We start from the raw sequence: 21,440 nt of genomic DNA on the forward strand, positions 1-21,440 counted from the left end.
ATAGAGATCTAATTTTTTTTCTCTTCTCGCTAGAATACTAACATTCAACTTTTAATATTTAGGCCTAATAAACACATTAAAGAAAATATTAAAGCTGTATACTGTACTATATACTATATATTATATAGATGGTAGATCTATATCAGTTAATTGTTACACAATACAAGTTGTTGAAAGTAAATTGGTATACGTTTTGAGAATCTACTATTTTTTAAAAAAATTGTTTACGTCCACGCAATGATATTGATTGTAATTTACACATTTTGTTGTCAATATAATTATAAAGTAAGTAAAAATTTCTTCATACCGCTAAACGGCTGAAAGTTAGTTCAAGGGACATAACTGTAATTTTTTTTCTAGATCTGTTTGATAAATAGACAAGGCCTAAGTCATTTCACTAGTCACTAGACTGACTAGAGTCTATTCATTTATTAGATCTAGACCTAGATTATAGTTGGAAAATGTTGGAGGATTTACTAAATGGTCAGGAAAAAAGTGCATGCATTCTTATTAAAGGTATAAATCTAGACGTAGTTAAGTTAACGATTATTATATCTCTAGTATTCTAGATCTAGTATTTTTACTATTTTTAGATTTCTAATGATGAGATGATGAGACATGATCATTCATGAAGATGATGTGATGATGATGTGACAATAACAATCAATGATTCAGTGAAGCGACGTGTTTTGTAAACAACGGCGGAGTAAATTTAACAATATTTATTATTTTAAAAATACATTTTTTTTATAGATAACACTGAATGTCCAGGTCGACATTTGTTGATGAATTGGCTCATCAGTTTATTCAAAAGGTTAGGCCAAGTTTAATATAGAATAATAAGTATATTTATAAGAATTAATACTTAATAGGCCTACATAAGGGGGTCCTACTTACTTAAACTCAGTACTTAGACTAGATCTAGTACTACTTAGTACTTAGTACTAGATCTAGATCTAGATCTACTACTAAATAAATATTACTAAATAAAGTTTTAAGTTTTTATTTACATGCATGTTCATGTTTTTTACCACTGATCAGCCTTCTTAATATTTTGATTTAATATAATATTCAATAATTTTAAAATAATTTATATCAAGAGACAATTAATTCTATAATGTATTGTTACAGATGTGAAAAAGTTATTCTTGTTTGTTTTGAGAGACCTGCTGATTTCTTCATAAACTGGCTTCCTCTAGCGTTACAAAAAAGGTACATTTTTTATATCCTTCTGTATGTAGGTAAATAGTCCTTATTGTTAATGTAGTTTGTTTTTTCAAATATATATTGTGTGTATTTATAATTGTACATTTTCAGTTTGTACAATTTATCAAATTCATGTTCCAATTTAATATCTAGAATAGTTGCCATTGATGGAAACTCCACAATTCAGTATGGAAACAAAGCAGATATTTTGTATGAAACTGTCAACAATGCTTTAGCAACAATAGACAACCAAGCTGTTGTTTTTGATGCCCTGACACTTCATATAATGTTGCGCTCTGCTCCGGCCACATGCACAGTCCTACACAAGTTAGCAAAAAGTAGGATCTTTGAATTCTATGTCTCTGTTTTCTAGCAGAGTAGCATGAAAGTATTTTTTGTTGGTATCTCTAATTGCCACCCTTTCTTTCCTTAACCCTAATCCTAAGTTGCTTCATAAAAAGATTTACTTTTTGTATTTATATTAGCAATACTAAAAAATATATTTTCACTCTCTTTTTTCAGGCGAACGAGTGTCACAAGTTCTTGCTTTAATCCATAGTGATTTACATGATCAGGTAACCTGCGATCTTCTTGGATCTATTGCCTCAAGTGTTGTTGATCTTCAGATTGGAATGAAATCTATGTATACATGTAAAGTACAACATTGCAGAGTGACAGGCAAAGTGTTTAAAACAGTAGGTGGTTTGTTTATCCACATCTAAATAAATAGCACACTGTAGACAAACTTAAAAAAAAAAGATTTTTTAAAAGATTTAATTCAGTACCTATCTTGTTAGTTTTTTTTAGTGATTATCATTTTTGTAATTTAGACAGAAAAATTCAGCATAGATGATCAGTTTTTGATAAACAGCATTGGGCCATTTGTTGAAAGTACCACACCAGTCCAGAGTACATCACAGGTTATAATTAATTTCAATTTTTTAAAATCCCCTTAATATTGTTAATAATACCATAAATTTTTACCTGAAGTAATTCATGTTATAATCTTTTGTGTTAAATGAAAAACAATTATATCTGCTACTGAAATGCAACAAAAAGAAATTTTTGTCTGTTCATATTTTGTTTAATATTAGTTAATATATTCTCATAAATATTTTATTTACTTCAAACAAATTCTTGCAGAGTGATCCCATGGCTGATCTCCCTTTTAATTTATCTCTGACTGAGACAGAGAAGGAGGCCAGAAGTCAGGTCAAGCTGCCTTATGTTAAAGATGGGTGAGTTGTTTATTTTGTTATAACACAGAATAGACCTGTACACCAACCAGCTAATTTTTCATTAGCTTTTAACCTTTGCAATGTTGGCAGTGCTATGGATAAAGTACCCTTAGAAAACAATCCTTGACATAGGAACAATGCTCCTTTTAGGAGAAATTATCCTTATAACACTAATTCTAAGGCTCTAAACCACGGGTTCCCAACCTGGGGGTCGCGACCCCCCTGGGGGTCGCGAAGGTCTTTCTTGGGGGTCGCCAACTGGTATGCTAAACCTTAGTAATTTGAAACAAAACATAAATATTTAGAAGAATTTTTTAAATTCGGCTTCATTAACATCACTGGAAATGTAATAGAGAAGAAACAAAGCGCACTGTACAAAGTTGTTCTCAGTCACGAATCTATGAAATCTTTAAAACTAAAACGCCATTTGAGACGAGTCATTCGGAACACACCAAAAAATATATGGAGTTCTTTCGTCGGTAAGAAGCTAGTTGCAAACGCCAGAGACTTGATCAAACAGGAAGTTTTCACCAGCATTAGTGCAAGTATCGAATGAAGTCGCGATAGACAATGCCAAGCAAAAAAAAAGGAGAAAATCTCATCAAACGCTGCATGTACGTAAATGTTAAATAACACATTTTTATCGAAATTAAGCTTTCACCATTGTTTGCTTTTCAAGTTGATAAAGCAACAGACGTGAGTTCGTGTTCGCAGTTGCTGGTCTGTGTCTATATTCATGCGAATTATAGCAAAGAAGAGTTGCTCTTTTGTGAAGATAGCTTGGAAAAAATAAATACCTTTTTTGAAATTGGATGATTAAAATGGGTTAGAACGGCTGTAGGGGTTTGTACGGATGGTGCGCCATCTATGTTTAGCTCGAAATCGGGCTTTCAGAAAACAGAAAAGATTTAGCTCCCTAACCATTGCCCTAACCAATCGACATCAAGAGTCCATTACTAGTATAAGTCGTAAATTATATAAAATCTGGAGCCTTCAAAGAACTGAGCAAAAACATTAATATAGATCACGAGGTTCTGCTCTTCTACACTACAGTTCGCTGGCTGTCAAACGAAATGTTGTAAATTGTTTTTTAATTGAAATCTGAAATCAAACTGTTCTTGGAAGTGCAAAGGAAACAAGACTTTTTGGTATACTTAAAACGACATAGAGTGGTTGGAGAGAGTATCATACCTAGCAGATGTGTTCGAACATCAAGATAAGCTTAACCTGAAGCTTCAGGGAAAATGAACGAATATTACAATTTTCCATGATAATCTCGGGGCATTTTTATCAAAGCTGCAAAATTGGTAAAGAAAATAAATCTTGGAAATATTGTAAATTTGAGAAACTCTGCGGTGTGGTAGATGAATCTGATTGTGAGAGAATTAAAATTTTGAAAGAAGCGATTTCTGGGCATCTTGAATATCTTGAAAACGAACTGCATCGCTATTTCTCTGAGCTGAAAAAAGAAGAATCTGCATTTACGCATTACCCATTCTCTTCTTCCCTTGATGTTGCCAGCATTCCCAATGAATTACAAGATTAATTCTTTGATTTGCAGAATGATTCCGAGTAAGATGAAAAACTGCAGACACAATTTTGGTGTAGTATTCACCATTCAGTTCATACCCAGACGTAAAATTGATTGACTTTTCGAGAATATATTTTCAACACTATTCTTCGTTTAAAAACAAAATTAAGATAATTATAATGACATAGGTTGGCGTTAACAAATTTTTTTTTAATTAAAAACTTAACCACGAAGGTTTAGTAAATAGTATGCAATTTTACTCATGCTAATACTAATTTCGGCTTTTTAATTCTATGGGGGTCGCGGGTCACTTACTTTTTATAAAAGGGGGTCGCCACTCGAAAAAGGTTGGGAACCACTGCTCTAAACATATTGCTAAATCCCTAAAGACAAAACAGACCTAAATCCCCATAGACAAAACAGAAAGAGTGTTTAGTGAAAAATTAACAACCTAAAGAGGACCAACTAAACTGGAAGACTGGTTAATTAAAACTATCTATTTTTTTTATTGATAGTTCTGGAGATGAGAATGTCACCTCAGTAGGACGAATTATTTATCAACCTGATGATGCTGATGACTTTGATGATGAAGACCCAGATGATGATCTGAATATTTAATTTGAATAAACTTGCTATTTTACCAATTATTGTGTTTTGTGTCTCATTTAAAATAGCTTTGGTGTCTTATTTATGCTCTATATTTTTTCCTCAAAAATAGTGGTATTACCTCTTAATTTTCTCATGATCCTTTCATACGCTGAGGTCACAGAACTCAAGTACCCATCAGAGCTGAGTGGACTCAAGGATCTCTTTACATAGCCTGTGATCTGATCTTGAGACTTTTGAGTAAATAAGTTGCGGGTTAAAAAAAGAATCACAAAGGTTGTGAGTTTATATTTATAAAAATAACATTTTTAGTAGAAATTAAATGAATTCCTTCAAAGCCATAATTTGACTGCTTGGTCCCTGGTCTAGATCTCCAGCTCAATTCTAATGGCAACTAAATCAAGGCAACTGTCCAGGACCACACAATGTTTCTGCACTACCCCCACAACATACAAATGGCTATTTTAGTTTTTAAAAATATATTTTTAAACATCTTACATAATTTACTCAACAATTAAAATGCAATGAATTCATGTTATTTCTACTGCACAGAAGAAAAATTAATTAATATCAATTTATGCTTAAGTTTTTTGAAATGCTTCACTGAATTACTTCTAAAAATACATAATACATACCTTTCTAATCTTAGAAATCTATCGATTTGTTAAAAAAGTAGAAAGTGTGATTACTAAACAAAAAATCTTAATTTGGGTTCCTAATCTGATTCAAGCTACCACCATCCACAAACTGACGGGCATGTTTAATTCTGGAACTAAATTGCAATAATTTGATATGAGGGATGAAAATGAAATTTACCAACTATCTGCACACAAAAAATCTTGTGAATATTACAAAACTATTATTATTATTAGGGTATTCTTAATTATTTCAATATATAATTGTAATATATTTCACTATATAATTCAATATAGGCCAATTTCACTAGATCTAGTATTAATTTACTAAAAATTACTATATTTTAGATTTATGTTGGTTGGTTTTTTACATTTAAATTCATGGGTGATCATAAATCATTATGTTATACGCACAATGTCATTGATACAGTTGGTATTTAGTATTACCTTAACAAGTAGTGTTTCGATACTTAAAAAACGAAGTGTTAAAATTTATTTTAATATTTTGACTTGTTCAGATTACTCTACAATCTACAACTAGATCTAGAATTCTAATCTATAAATTACTAGATCTAGACATCTATATGAAGATTTAGATCTGTAGATCTACAATACATGTAAGGCCGTAAGGCATTTTTGTAATGTTTTTTTCTAGATTCTAGACAGTAGGCCTAATCAATCAGTAACTGAAGGCGTAAGGCTGTTGTAAGGGCCCAAGGGGGTTGCGAGGGGTCTTCTCATGGGTCGTAGTAGTAGTAGACTCATCTCAGCATCTGTACTGTCACTGTTGCTACCCGCTATACTATTAGCTAGTTACTAGATCTAGTAGATGTAGATCTAGTCTAAGATTCTAGAATCTAGATTTCTAGATCTAACAGCTTGGCTTAATAAATTATTGCAATTATTGGCTTAAATACTTAATTATAAAAACTAGATTCTAGGCCTACTTAAAAGTTTAAAAGTAAAACCTTAAAAAACATTTTTGCCTAATAAAATTAATTTACTAAAAAAAAAATAGGCCCTAACTTTTAAATTTTAATAATTAGGCGCCTAAGCCTAACTAATATTTGTGTCAAATATAATCGAAAATTGAATTGATAAATTTTGATAGGCTAATAAAATTAAATAAACCAAACACAATGCCTAAATAATAAATATATCAATAGACAATAAGGCTATTGCCATTGGACTTTAAACAGCTCTTCAGATGACCCCTGTTTATACAGCAAATCTTGCTCTCAAACATTGCGGAAAATTGACTTCATTTCTTCAGTTCCATGAAACATGTTAATGAAATGTCAGAGACTTGATCTAATAGGTAGTTTTCAGCTAGAGCATTTTGTTTCTCATGGAGTTCATGGGCAGATGAAACAAGAGTTCAATCTATAACCTCGATAAAGAAAAAAAAATATGCCCAGCCACTTTTCCTTTACCTCACGAAAATGGACTCAGGAACATCTTACAGATTCAAGTCTGGAATTTGAAGTCAAGGACTACTTGTCACCTATCGTATGCGCTACCATCCAACCACAGCCCTCCAATTCTAATCTATTTATTTATAGAACACTACACACAAAAACTTAGACCCTTTGCATCCCTAGCAGAACGAGTTCCCAGCCTGGCCCCCAACCAACCAGTGGCCTTGTTGAACTCAGTTAGATATAAACTCAAAACAAATTACAATAATAAAAAACAACCTCATTGAAATAGGTCAGGCAACATACCAAGCCCATAGTGTTATCACAGTTATGTGTCATTCCTTAATTAACAAGTGTTAGATTAATTAATGTTGAGTATTGTAATTGAACATACTGATAATGTGGAAAAAGTTAATCAATTTCTTTTCCCTTTATAGTACAAAGTAAAACCAAATGGTAATGGAATTCATATAGATCTAACTATAGACAACTGATAGGAAAAATGGATGCCAAATTGGTGGGACAGGCTCTACAATACCATGGAGTTGATTTACTGGCAAGTCTAAGGGGAGAGCAGCATGAACAACTATCCCCGTCTATTTTGTCCTATGTTGATAGAAGACAAACTCAGGAGTTTGAAATCAAGTAGGTTCAATATTTCCATTGTGTGTTGCATGTAATAAAGAAATCATAGGCTTGTATGTTAAGTATTGAATTATTACTTTGCATCTGATTGTGTAACATATTACATTTTTAAAAAATCTACTTAACTATGTTCATTTTAATATTATTTTTCTTTAGTAAAATATATAAGTAAATTACATTTTTAATTTACCTTGGCATTAAACCTATTTATAATAATACAAGTACAATTTATTTTTCAAATCAATTGCAGAGATGAAAAATTTCAAAGAAATCTGTGCTCATTTATTGGAAGAAAGGCAGATCTCTTATTTCAGCCTGTTTCAGAATCCCATAAAAATAGACAGAAAGTTGAAGAAACTATTGATGGTAATTCATTACCTTATGTTGTAGTGTGATATAAGATGTGAGCATATTCTACTTGGTAAAAATGTTTTGTAAGCTGTTGAGTATATCATGTTAACCTAGCTCAGGAGTTAAAGCTGTACTGACCATACAGCTCTCTTGTATTTTTGGCAGCTCCATTCATTGAATGTATGGCCACAGCTCCCTTGAAAGTATAGCCACACAGCTCCTTTGAAAGTATAGCCACACAGCTCCCTTGAAAGTATAGCCACACAGCTCCTTTGAAAGTATAGCCACACAGCTCCCTGCATAATATGGCCATACAGCTCCCTTGATAATATGGCCACACAGCTCCCTTGATAATATGGCCATACAGCTCCCTTGATAATATGGCCACACAGCTCCCTTGATTATCTAGCCACACAGCTCCCTTGATAATATGGGCACACAGCTCCCTTGATAATATGGCCACATAGCTCCCTTGATTATCTAGCCACACAGCTCCCTTGATAATATGGCCACACAGCTCCCTTGATAATATAGCCACACAGCTCCATTGATTATCTAGCCACACAGCTCCCTTGATTATTCGGCCACACAGCTCCCTTGATTATCTAGCCACATGGCTTCCTTGATTATCTAGCCACACAGCTCCCTTGATTATCTAGCCACACAGCTCCCTTGATCCCTTGATAATATGGCCACACAGCTCCCTTGATTATACGGCCACACAGCTCCCTTGATTATATGGCCACACAGCTCACTTGAATATATAAACACACAACTCCTTTGAATGTATAATCACACAGCTCCCTTGTACAACTATAACACTCACTTGTATCAGTGGCCCCAAAACAATATTGTGAGCTAAAAATATTTTTTTTTGTGAATTAAAATTTTCCTGATGACAGCCATTGTTTAATCAGATCTTTGTTGCCAAGCATTTTTAAGGTATGTATTTCTTAACAAAATATTTAATAGCTAGTTATTTATTTTGCTAATTGACAATTATGTCTGAAATAATCACTTTATCATTCATTGTTAAATAGACTGCCATTTTGTTTTTGTTTTAGATGCATTTGCCATAATGCCAGCAATGGAGATTTTCATGGATGTTCCAGGCCATTTAAGACGGGATCATTTTTTGAAAGTCAGTTCACTAATAATTATATTGCAACTGCATAGTTTTTTAAAAATATAAAAGTATATTATTATAAAATGTGGGTTTATTGGTGTAGCTATCTTCTGGGTGTCATTTAAACTGGCCAAGTTAGAAAAATTTTAAAAACTTTTTTTTTGATTGCAGAGCATCAAGCCAAATGATTGTGTGACAGGAGTTGTCTCTGACATTTTAGAAAATGGTTTGCGTGTCCGTTTGCTCTGTGTGGACAGAGGGGTCGCTCGGGATATAGAAGATTTAGACATTATGGTTTGTTTTAGACATTATGGTTTGTTTTAGACATTATGGTTTGTTTTAGACATTATGGTTTGTTTTAGACATTATGGTTTGTTTTAGCTCTGTTGACATTACTAAATTGAATCAGACACTTGCAATTTATGTAACTCAGCTCTTGTATGGTGATAAGATTAATAGCTGTTAGCAAGATATGTAGCTTACTAGAATCTATTGTTGAGAGATAGTTGTAGTGCACTGATTGTTGTTATTTTATAATTTATACTGTTATTGTATTGAACTACCAGGCTTTCTGTCCAGCAAAAGAGCTCCCCAAATTATATGCCCATGAAAGTGCTTTAGATGCATTTCAGGAAAAGGACATTGTGAGAGGTAGGAGTGTAAAGAGAGTTGTGGAAGTTGAGCTTTTTTTTTTCTTGTCAGGGCCACTTTGTTATTGATGTATGAAGAATGTTATCCTTATATTTTATTCTCTATTTCAGGCATTATCTTATCTGTTGTAGTGGAGACTGAGAGGATTATTATCTCATTGCATGAAAAGTCAATCCCAGACAAGGAAACCTATCCTAGAATAGTAATACCTTTCTGTCTTACATTATACCTAACTGTATAGATTTATTGTGTTTAGTCTGTACATTTACACAGCAAACATTCCATTCAGATGCATTTTTTTTCACCTCTTAATAGGGACTTATAACAGAGGATGAATTTCCTATTTATTACAGGTATATTCTTTGTTTTTATATTCAAGCTTTTTTACTTATACTTTATTAAAGAAAAAAAACTTTTTCCAAATAATACTTAAAGTTGTAAACATCTTGTGCTTAATTTAATGAAGTTTTATTGTATAATAATATAGACGAAAAACACAGATCCAAGGAATGTCGTATGAAGAAATGCTGCAGTCAGTGTTAGGCTTTAACAACCAGGGTAACGTTCAAGCTCTTGTCAAACAGCAAGGAATAGATGAAAGTGAATCCTTCTTTAGAAGCCTTGCACAGTAAGCAAACTTTGTTGTAACATCAGTTGCTGACAAAATAAAAACAAAGCTGAATCTTGCTGGTAGATTTTTAACAAGTAGAAACCAAATGTTATCATGAAAGTAACTGTTTTAATCTACATTTATTTAGGCTTAAGATTCCTGAAAAAGAATATGCAGAAGGATTAAGAAAATGGCAGTCCCAGAAATTAGCCCATCAAAGGTAATCATGAACATTTTCAGGTAATCCAAATTGGTTCAATTTTTTTGTTGTTAAATCATGTATTTTTAGAGTAAAGAATACTAAACTGGAAACTTTGCATTTGATAGTTCATAGAAATTATTGTTAGTTTCATTAATAATTTCACAACTTTTATTAGTAGTTTCAATCTAAGTTAGTAATGAGAAGGACTATAGCCAGTGATCAGCTGACTCAATGAAGATTTTTTTTCTCTGTTTCTCCAGTGTGGCCCAAGGTGTAGAAATGTTCAAGGAAGGCAAGTATTTGGAAGCCATGCAACACTTTAACAGAGCTCTGCAGATTGACAAGCAAAATGTGGAGGCTCTAGTGGCCAGGGGAGCGCTGTAAGCGATTAAATTTTTTGTACAGTGTTGTAGCTTGGCTGTGATAGGCATTGTGTCAGAGATTATACGAGGGGAACTTTTCCTAAACCTGCTCAATCAAGTTTTAAAAAAAAAAACGTTATCCTTAAAGTCTTATTATTTCTGAAAGGTATATACTAAAGTAAATGTTTTATCAGAAAATAGTCAATTTGCACAAATTCAATCTGAAGTGAGTTAGCAGGTTTTACAAAGGGACTCCTCATCTGTGATAGACATTATGTCAGAATTATCTGTGATGGCTTATCTTTGATAGATAATCTGCTATTATTATTTTTTTAATGCTGTAATTTTGATTGCTGCTGTTGAATGATGAATCTATTTTTAATGAATATTTTTTAATATTGGTGAGCTTTTTATTTGACAGAATGTTATTTTATTAATATTATGATTCAAATAATTGATTGATTACATTTGACACCATTGAAGTATTAGCACATTTGAATTCCTGTTTATTTATTGTTATATTATAAAATGGATGGGCAATATTTTGAAGTATTGTGTTCAGAGATGACATATTTGTTTATGATATTTTTATTAATTGCTTGATTTTTTAAATGTGATATTATATTAAGAGAGATATTTTATTAAGTTGTATTTCATCAAAATATGTTGTAAAATGTAATAATGTGTTATTTCTGATATTACTTTATTATTTTGTAATCAATAAAATTTTCTACTTCTTATCCTTGTCTTAAAATTTGTTTTTTGACACAGTTGAAATGTATACAATATCACTTTCAACTCAACTAGTTTTTATAATGCGCAATCCCTTTTTTTAATTTAAAAAGTAAATGATATTTTATCAGATAATCCTTCAGCTGATAAAATTCTCATAGCATTGTGTATTTAATAAATGTAATTAACATTTATTAAATGTCAATGCTATTGTCCAGCAAATATATTTTTGTTAATGTTTTTGGAAAAAAAGTTTCTTAAGGTAAGTTCACCGCTATTTAAAAAATATTCTGATACAAATTTACTATGACTCAACTTTGATAACTTGGCTAAAAGTTTTAATACATAAATTGTTTCACATTTTACAGGTCTGTATGGATGGAATAACCTTGAGCTCTATCAAACTCAAGCTGCTATTTATAGCGCACAACCACCACATTAAAATTCTAATCAGATGTGAGAACAAATACCATCTGACTTTACCAGAACAATTGTTTTGGATTTTTTTTTTAAAGGAAGTTAATAAAAAGCTTGGAACACCAAGTTCATGAAAAAGATTGTATCAGGAAAAAGTTCATCAGAAAGAATAGAAGTTTGTGATAGCAAGCAGTAAGCATCAAGATGGTTTCAATAAGTTGCATTTGTAGCCTGACTGCAGTTGTAATGGTGTCATCTAATTAACTTTATAACTGAAGAGTTCTTTTACATTATTTACTTGTGCTTATATCTTAATAAGTAATTATGTTAATTTTTTTATGGTGAATTATTTTATTTTGGTTGAAAGTTTATTAACATGTTAACCTTCTTTCTTCCAGGTATGCAAATAAAGAGAACTTTACACATGCCATCAAAGACTTTCAGGAAGCTTTAGATATTAACCCCAAACACAACAATGCAAAGAATTATCTCATAGAAACTCTATTGACTCGTGGAAAAATGTAAGCCTTTTTTGTCTTGTTAACTTATTGATTTATTTGTCCCTGTGTTTGGTAAGTAAGGTATTAGTCATTGTAGGGCAACTTATTTGTCCCTGATAGATAATGTATTTGTCCCTGTGTTAGGTGTGTAACTTATTTGTCTCAGTTTTAGGCAACTCATTTGTCCCTGTGTAAGCAAGTGATTTGTTTGTCCCTGTGTAGGCATGTAATTTGTTTGTCCCTGTGTAGGTATGTAACTTATTTGTCCCTGTGTCAGCATGTAACTTATTTGTCCCTGTGTAGGCGTGTAACTTATTTGTCCCTGTGTAGGCATGTAACTTATTTGTCCCTGTGTAGGTATGTAACTTATTTGTCCCTGTGTAGGCGTGTAACTTATTTGTCCCTGTATAGGCGTGTAACTTATTTGTCCCTGTGTAGGCGTGTAACTTATTTGTCCCTGTGTAGGCGTGTAACTTATTTGTCCCTGTGTAGGCGTGTAACTTATTTGTCCCTGTGTAGGCATGTAACTTATTTGTCCCTGTGTAGGCGTGTAACTTATTTGTCCATGTGTAGGCGTGTAACTTATTTGTCCCTGTGTAGGCGTGTATCTTACTTGTCCCTGTGTAGACGTGTAACTTATTTGTCCCTGTGTAGGTATGTAACTTATTTGTCCCTGTGTAGGCATGTAACTTATTTGTCCCTGTGTAGGCGTGTAACTTATTTGTCCCTGTGTAGGTGTTACTTATTTGTCCCTGTGTAGGTATGTAACTTATTTGTCCTTGTGTAGGCATGTAACTTATTTGTCCCTGTGTAGGCGTGTAACTTATTTGTCCCTGTGTAGGTGTTACTTATTTGTCCCTGTGTAGGTATGTAACTTATTTGTCCTTGTGTAGGCGTGTAACTTATTTGTCCCTGTATAGGCGTGTAACTTATTTGTCCCTGTGTAGGCGTGTAACTTATTTGTCCCTGTGTAGGCGTGTAACTTATTTGTCCCTGTGTAGGCATGTAACTTATTTGTCCCTGTGTAGGCGTGTAACTTATTTGTCCATGTGTAGGCGTGTATCTTACTTGTCCCTGTGTAGACGTGTAACTTATTTGTCCCTGTGTAGGTATGTAACTTATTTGTCCCTGTGTAGGCATGTAACTTATTTGTCCCTGTGTAGGCGTGTAACTTATTTGTCCCTGTGTAGGTGTTACTTATTTGTCCCTGTGTAGGTATGTAACTTATTTGTCCTTGTGTAGGCATGTAACTTATTTGTCCCTGTGTAGGCGTGTAACTTATTTGTCCCTGTGTAGGTGTTACTTATTTGTCCCTGTGTAGGCGTGTAACTTATTTGTCCTATTGAAGGTGTGCTGATGAACATGAGCTGGAAGAGGCATGTGAGAAGTACACAGATGTGTTGAGGATAGACCCAGGCAACGTTGAGGCTAGGGAGATGTTGTCTGGATGTCAGCGCTTGATGGTAGGAAACTGTTTTGTCTGCTACTTGCTCATTTATATAGTGTTATGTACACTAGGCTATTTATGTGTATATGGTATTTAGGACCTCATTTATGTAGTCTTGTGTACATGTGGTTAATTGTTTAAATTTCCATGTACACATTTTAAAATTTGTGGTGTGTAAGTTGGTCATTTATGTCCATTGTGATGAAGATGTATATCTTTAGTTAATGTAAAAAAATCATCTCTGATGTACATCTTTTGTTAATGTAAAAAATCATCACTGATGTATATCTTTAGTTAATGTAAAAAATCATCACTGATGTATATCTTTAGTCAATGTAAAAAATCATCTCTGATGTACATCTTTAGTTAATGTAAAAAATCATCACTGATGTATATCTTTAGTCAATGTAAAAAATCATCACTGATGTATATCTTTAGTCAATGTAAAAAATAATCACTGATGTTTATCTTTAGTTAATGTAAAAAATCATCTCTGATGTATATCTTTAGTTCATGTAAAAAATCATCACTGATGTTTTAGGCTGTGCATTCAAGTAATAAAGAAGAAAAAAAGAGTGAATTATTGATCAATAAAATTGCTGATACGCTGCAACAGTTGATTAAAGAGGACAAAAAAGAGAAAACCAGGTCAAGTCTGATTTATTTTTTACTTAAAGCAAGGAAGGTAACTTTTTTCCCCACAAAAGAGAAGAGTTATCTTTTTTCATCCAGAGGAAGAGGGTATTTAATTGTTATGATGTGTTGTATAAAATGTATTATTTAATGCATTTTAAAAATAGAAAGTCTAACTTGCATCAAATATAACATATATTAAATTTATAGTTTCCAGGATATTTTAAATACACTCTCTAGATGATACTTGAAATGTTGTTGACAGTAGTAGGTGCTACTAGCTACCATATTTTTTTGAAACAATGCCTTGTATTCTACAGTAGCTCCAAAAAGAGAAAAAAGCGAGCTCACAGCAGCAGTAGCTCGAGCTCTTCAGGTGGCAGAAGAAAAAGAAAGCGTAGAAAACGAGACAGCAGGAGTACCAGTCATGACAGCAGTAGTCAGGACAGCAGCAGTTCCAGTGGCTCTAGCTCCAGCTCTGGAGAGGATAAAAAACATAAAACATCGAGAAAAAGACTTGAAAGGTAGGTGTTTTTTTTTCTGCTTACATTGGTTAGTGTTGTAAAGATTTCTAGTTGAGGATCCACCATATCATAGACACAAATAATGCTTGGTTAAAGAAAAACTTTTCTCACTTGATTACCCAAGATCCCATTCCAAATTTAAAAAAAAAAGAAAATCCTATTTTACCTTTTGATGGAATTTTCCTATAAAATTTTATGTTTTCTGGATTAGCCATTTAATGATAATTAATTTGTTGTGCCAACATTTTCCAGTTATCTTCCCCATTAATTTCCAACAGCCAATCAATTAATTATTTGCCATTTATAAGCAGTTTTATTCCACCTTTCAGCTACAATATAGTCTTCCACTCAATTGGAAAAAAAAAACAGTTTTTTTTCTCCATATGACACTGTGAAACAGTTGCTGCACTAGTTTTTATAAAACCCTTGTGACCCCATTAACACAGTCTCAATCACCAGAGCTGTTTGCTGTTTCAATATAGGGCTGGTAAGTAGGTCACCAACCAATTATATGGCTCATGCAGGTTTTATTGAGCCGTAGAACTGGTTGGTGACCTACTTACCAGCCCTAAAGAGTGTTGGCATGTTTGTTCATTTGTTGGTTTGTTCTAGTGCTCTTTTAAGTAACTGGGAAATGGAGTTGCGCAGGAATAAATGTGGCTTATTGATCAAAGTGTTCGTTGTTTTGGATTCTTGAAATTAAAAAATTTCAAATGGAAAAACCACTGGAAATATCTGCTAATCTATTTCCAGCAATGAAAAAAAATGCTGATTTTTAAAAATTTGTTGAAATCTTATGAAAGTTTATATTTTTCATTTGCCAACTATAAATGTTGTAGTCTGATAGTTTTAAGTAAAAATATTACCTCTTTTATTGTTGATTATTGTGATTGTCTCAATATTGAAATGTTTGAATACATCTGTTGTAAATGTGTGAAAACTTGTAGAAAACGTGATCACAGCTCATCCAGCAAACAAGACAGACACAAGGGAAAGACGAGGTCAGAGATTGAAGAAACAAAGGGAAGAAACAAGTCCAGGCTTGACCACGTGACAAAAGGTGAGAGCAACAGTCATGTGACAGGACAACAGCAGTCATGTGACAGGGCAACCATAACGGAACAACTCCAGAAATACACATTATAAATATTTTATTAGTCAGTTAGTTTTAAGTTTTTTAGTGTCCAAAAAAGAAAAGAACAAATATTTTAAATAAAGACTCAAAAGTTCTAGATCACAACCGCAATTCCATATCAATGAATCCCAATCTGTTTAATTTGCTAAAAAGATATAAAGTCAATGGGGAACATTTGTAAAAAATAAAAATAAGATTTATTAAACTGGTTACCAAAAACCATTTGAACCAAACTCAAACTAATTCTGTTGTAGATGAACCAAACTCAAACTATTTCTGTTGTAGATGAGTTGCTGGAGGTATCTGCTAAAAGAAGTCTCTCGTCCCAGGCAGATGATGAGGATGTGTTCAGCAAGACTGTCAGGACCTCGGCAGCTGCATCCTTTTTACCTATACCCTCGCATGAGTTTTTCAGTGTGTCCACAGCCATCCCTGGGCTCGGCAGTCCCCCGCCTTTCCAAAACTCTGCCGCAGAAAGTAGAAGACTCGCCGACAGTGTCATCAGGGAGAGGCAGCCAGACGCGGCCAAAGTTTTGAGACGGGATGATTTCCTGATGGCGGAGAGAGAAAAGTTTTATAAAGACAACAAGGAGAGATACAAGAGGTTCAGGCCACATTCCCAGTCCTCCTCCTCGTCTTCATCTGTTTCATCCCCCTCACCAAGAAAATCTCATAGCACATCCAGTAAATCAGAACTTAAAGGGAAGAAAAATCACGAGAAAAACAGCGAAGAAAAGAAATTAAAAAGTAGCAGAAGTAAGACAGAGGTTACCAAAAGTAGATCTAGGAGCTCGAGATCTTGTAGTCATATAAGTATATCTAGTACTAGCCTCAGTAGCACTAGTAGCACCAAGAGCAGGTCTAGGAGTCGCAGTCAAAGGAGAGCTAAGGTGAAGAGGGGGACCAGGACAAGGTCCAGATCAGTTAGCAGCAGCTCCAGGAGCAGTAGTTCCAGGAGCAGCACCAGCTCTGGGAGCCGTAGAAGATCCAAAGATGGAAGGGGGCTTAAGAGCAGTTCTCATTTGCAAACTAAAAAGCCTGTGGTGAAGGAGTTTGAGAAACACCCAGGTGGACCCAGGCACCAGGGGGGTGGAGATGAGATCAAGTACAGGAGGTCACCTCATCAGAGGTCAAGGTCAGACTCCAAGGATGGCTACTCTGGTAAAGCCAAGCAAAGGATTAAGGAGGAATATCCAAGTCCGCAGTTGTTAAGGAGAAGCAGCAAAGAGAAAGGTGTTGAGAAGAAACATGAACATTTGGATGAGAAAGTTTCAGCTAGAGTTCAACCTGGTGGGGTGAAGAAAAGTAGGTTTGATGATACGGGTCTTGTGAAGAATGACGAGCATATGTTGTACGGGGATGGGGTGAAACAGACCAACTGTAATGAAAGAGGGAAAGATGTCAAGTTGGTCAGGGCTGGTCTAGTGAATCAAACGACCCTCCCTTCCCAGTTGATCAAACCTAGTTCTTCAAGTCTGTCTGGACTTGATGCTAAAAGTGTTAAAAACACTGGCAAAACTGCTGAAAGTGATGTAGATCACATTTACAAGAAAGAGGAGCTAGAAGGTTCTAGTCTTTACCAGAAAGATCTGGAAGTGCCTCCTGTTACTAAGGAGACTGGCAGTCATAAAGCAGCTAAGCCTGTGTCACAGGATTTCATGCCTCGTATTCTCAGAGTAACCAAAATGGATGATGTAACTAAATCTGCTAGAGTCAAGGGAGGGAATAAAGATGGTGACAAAATGTCAGACAGGAAGTCACCTGACAGAGAAAATACTCTAGGGGTCAAAGGTCCTGAGAAAAAATCTGATAGAGTTAAGGACCTTGAAAATAGAGATAAAAATGGTGGAGATAAAAATGAGAAAGTTTATCATAATATATTTGAACAAAATATGCCCTTTCTGAAACCAGAAGATATAGAGAGGGAGATAGAGAGAAGGGTGCGGGAAAGGATGAAAGCAAAATTGAGAAAGTCTGAGGAAGGTGATGCACATCAACCGCCTAGCAGCCATGATAGACATTCAAATTCTGGCGCAGGCAGCTTACAGGTTCCACATATAGAGGAAATAGTTGACAGCAGCGATGACTCTGGTAAAGGTAAGAGGCTGGTTCGTATCAGCAGTAAAGCTGGAGTTGGTCAAGTCAAAAGGTACAGCTCAGACGATGAGAGTCCTGACAGGGGTGGAAGGGGGAGGACATCTGGAACAAAGGGGGAGAGGACAAGCAGAAGAAGTAGCTACAGAAGTCGTAGTTCATCCAGAAAGTTTGGTAAGAGCAGGTCAAGTTCCAGAAGCAGATCCAGAGATCGACATAGAGAGAGATCCAAGTCCAGAGATCGACATAGAGAGAGATCCAAGTCCAGAGATCGACATAGAGAGAGATCCAAGTCTAGAGGTCGACATAGAGAGAGGTCCAAGTCTAGAAGCAGATCTAAGTCCAGAAATAGACACAGAGAGATATCTAGAGATAGACATAGAGAGAGGTCTAAGTCTAGACACAGATCTAAGTCCAGAAATAGACACAGAGAGAGATCCAAATCTAGGAGCAGATCAAAATCCCGTGATAGAAAGTCAAATAAATCAAAGTCCAGAGATAGACATTCAACAAGGTCTCAATCACCTGCTAGAGACAGGTCAAAGTTCATACCTAAATCCCAAAACCCAGCAGGAATGTCTGGTGAGAAACCTGAAGGTTCCCAGCATGCAAGAGCTCCCCTGTCTAGATGGGAGGCAGTGACCCCTCAGGACCCAGCCCACCCAGACCCAGCCGTAGAGAAACAAAGCCTGACAGATCTGGAGAAGTTTCTAATTGACTTGAAGCACAATAAGAAAAAACAGTGGATAGCTGAAGGAAAGCTGAAAGAAAAAAATTAGTCTGGCATTGACCCCTGTGTGATTGATGTTGCTGTTTTTTTTTTATGTGCTATTGCTGAAATCATGAGATCATTTTAAATGCTATGTCATTAGTGATTGTTAATTAACTTAATTTGTCTGCATTATATTCATTCATTTGATGAGATCATTTTGAATGCTATGTCATTCAGTGATTGTTAATTTGTCTGCATTATTCATTCATTTCATGAGATCATTTTAAATGCCATGTCATTCAGTGATTGTTAATTTGTCTACATTATTCATTCATTTCATGAGATCATTTTAAATGCCATGTCATTCAGTGATTGTTAATTTGTCTGCATTACATTCATTCATTTGGTGAGATCATTTTAAATGCCATGTTTTAATTGTCACTCAGTGATTGTTAATTTGTCTGCATTATTCATTCATTTCATGAGATCATTTTGAATGCTATGGTTTTCAGTGATTGTTAAATTGTCTACATTATTCATTCATTTGTTGATTTGTCCTATAATTATTCATTCATTGAAGTCATTATCACCTTTAGGTATGATTTACAGTATCATGCCCGTACAAATGTTCTTTATTATAAATTGTTTAAGATTTTTAACTGTGATTAAAACTCTTCACAGAATTGGCTTTCTTTTGGCTTGAAAATTATTTTAACAAACCTTTAATAAATAATAGAAAAGTTTATTATGTGTCTTTGTGGCTTCTACTCCAACACTTGCTTTATGTTTAGTATGGGAGAACAGAAATTAGTGAGGCTTCTGAACATCATACAACCTGAGGCACTCGGATTAAGAGATAAGATGTAAACAAAGTCAGCAGGATTAGTTTACAACTTTAATTCATTCAAGAATAACATGTATAGGCACAGAACAACAAGGACAAGCAGTAGTTTGATGGAGTAAAACAAATAGTTCTTAAATCTCCATTTTTGGAGGTGGGAAATTTTTTTTTTTTTTTTTACACCTATCTGATTGTGTACACTTACAAAAATTTTGATGTTGCCTACATTTGGAACATTAAGATGGTTGACACTATATATAGTGCACCCAAGAAAATTACACATAGAGAAAGTTTTTCTAGTCAAGTCTATGAAAAGCAGTATAAACAATAAAAAATTTAGTGAAACAATGTAAACTATAATAAAAGAATGGCACATCCAGCTGTTTTACACAAGGCCAATACACATGTATTGTTCATTATGCAGTGATGCACATTTTAGTTTGTAACATAGTTACACAAGGTTTAAACAACACAGACACAGCTTACGATCTACACATTAAAAAAGCAATGAGCAAATCGCATGTAAATTTTAATTAGTGATTAAAAATCAATAATAAAAAGATGAGCTAAAATAACTCTAGAATATGGAAAACTTTGAAGATTTATTTATCATACAAATTAAACAGCAGATAACAAATAATCTGAATAGATGAACCCAGGCTTTCAATAATCCTTATCACATTATACATTCAACAAAATGTCACCCACGATGTTAAAAAACAAAGATGAAAAACATAATATAATTTGTAAAGTATTTCACAAAAAATGAAACAAATTTAAATTAAATTTTGTTTCGTTAACACAACCATATGATATGCATGTTTTAACAAGAATTATAATATGGACACAAATAAATCTTCAGATAATGCTATCTATATTCAACAATTAGTAGTAACACCATAGTCCAACAATTATTCTAGAATTAATTTTTGTTTGCTATACTAAATATATAAATTGAGCATTGTTCACAATTTAATAGTGTCCTAAATTTAAACTGATGGTGAAGGCAGGTCAAAGGTTAATAATTTAACACAAGCAAATTAAGATTTCAATTAAAAACCAAATGGCATGACAGACTAAAAGCAATGTTTCAAATGAATCAGAATTCTTCAAATGAATCATAATTTTCCAAAATGAATCAGAATTCTTCAAATGAACTAGAATTTTCCAAATGAACCCAAATTTTTTCAAATGAACCAGAATGTTTCTAAATTAAACCTCAAATCTGTGACACGCCCAGTGAGAGTAAAATGTGGCCTGTTTGTATCAGAAAATTTAGTTTGATTTTTATACATTTTCACAACCACAAAGCTAAAAAAAAAATAATTCAAAAACCATGTGAAGTTAAAAATAAATAAATTAATCTTGTTTAAATAAACTGTACAATAGAGAGATTCCCAATTAAAATGGCAGTGAATTTATAATTATTCCAAACTGTTTAGAATATATCTTTAGAAATTTTAGTGAAATTTTTTTCTCCACATGTACTTGATGTACTGGTATGATAATTGAAATAAATAACATATGACCTGTGTACACAAGTACTTTACAAGTCTCTGTACACAATTTATGACATTCACAACAAAATTTATTGTAACAAAATTATGACATTTAATATAAACAATGAATATCAGGAAATTTCGTTTGTAAGACCATACATGTTAACAAAGGCAAGTTATTAAAAAAGTAAATAAACAGACATTATGCCGTAGTTAATGGAAATGTGTAACAACGTTGTCTACTGAAGTTAAGATAGTACAAGAGCACTAGCAGTTAAAAAAAAAAATTATTTTATATCTATTGTATTTAAGTTTTCCTGTTCTT

The 21,440-nt window shown here is 33.7% G+C and overlaps 2 protein-coding genes across 4 annotated transcripts; both read left to right on the forward strand.

Moving 5' to 3' along the window:
- The first annotated feature begins 370 nt into the window (after nucleotides 1-370).
- On the forward strand, nucleotides 371-4,618 carry LOC131946734 (elongator complex protein 5). The gene is made up of 8 exons (XM_059307667.1): nucleotides 371-516; nucleotides 754-814; nucleotides 1,132-1,212; nucleotides 1,360-1,544; nucleotides 1,729-1,901; nucleotides 2,037-2,126; nucleotides 2,350-2,444; nucleotides 4,491-4,618. Exons 1-8 carry the CDS (start codon nucleotides 462-464, stop codon nucleotides 4,591-4,593), a joined length of 843 nt encoding a protein of 280 aa, XP_059163650.1. The 5' UTR covers nucleotides 371-461; the 3' UTR covers nucleotides 4,594-4,618.
- Nucleotides 4,619-5,675: 1,057 nt separating this feature from the next.
- On the forward strand, nucleotides 5,676-19,455 carry LOC131946730 (tetratricopeptide repeat protein 14). Of its 3 annotated transcripts, XM_059307658.1 has the most exons (17): nucleotides 5,676-5,833; nucleotides 7,072-7,279; nucleotides 7,530-7,645; nucleotides 8,695-8,771; nucleotides 8,928-9,050; nucleotides 9,323-9,407; nucleotides 9,518-9,609; nucleotides 9,723-9,760; nucleotides 9,895-10,035; nucleotides 10,166-10,237; nucleotides 10,480-10,599; nucleotides 12,129-12,251; nucleotides 13,579-13,693; nucleotides 14,219-14,325; nucleotides 14,631-14,834; nucleotides 15,782-15,894; nucleotides 16,255-19,454. In XM_059307658.1, exons 2-17 carry the CDS (start codon nucleotides 7,137-7,139, stop codon nucleotides 18,840-18,842), a joined length of 4,257 nt encoding a protein of 1,418 aa, XP_059163641.1. In that variant the 5' UTR covers nucleotides 5,676-5,833; nucleotides 7,072-7,136; the 3' UTR covers nucleotides 18,843-19,454. The 3 variants fall into 3 exon arrangements, with proteins under 3 accessions (XP_059163641.1, XP_059163643.1, XP_059163644.1); XM_059307660.1 differs by lacking the exon at nucleotides 5,676-5,833 and having other exon boundaries at nucleotides 7,058-7,279; XM_059307661.1 differs by lacking the exons at nucleotides 5,676-5,833; nucleotides 7,072-7,279; nucleotides 7,530-7,645; ... (3 more) ...; nucleotides 9,518-9,609; nucleotides 9,723-9,760 and having other exon boundaries at nucleotides 9,897-10,035; nucleotides 10,166-10,257; nucleotides 16,255-19,455.
- The last annotated feature ends 1,985 nt before the right edge of the window (nucleotides 19,456-21,440 follow it).

This window comes from Physella acuta, unplaced genomic scaffold (genome assembly GCF_028476545.2).
Source record: "Physella acuta isolate Inbredline_101_S28 unplaced genomic scaffold, ASM2847654v3 ptg000569l, whole genome shotgun sequence".
Classification (NCBI taxonomy): Eukaryota; Metazoa; Mollusca; class Gastropoda; family Physidae; genus Physella; species Physella acuta.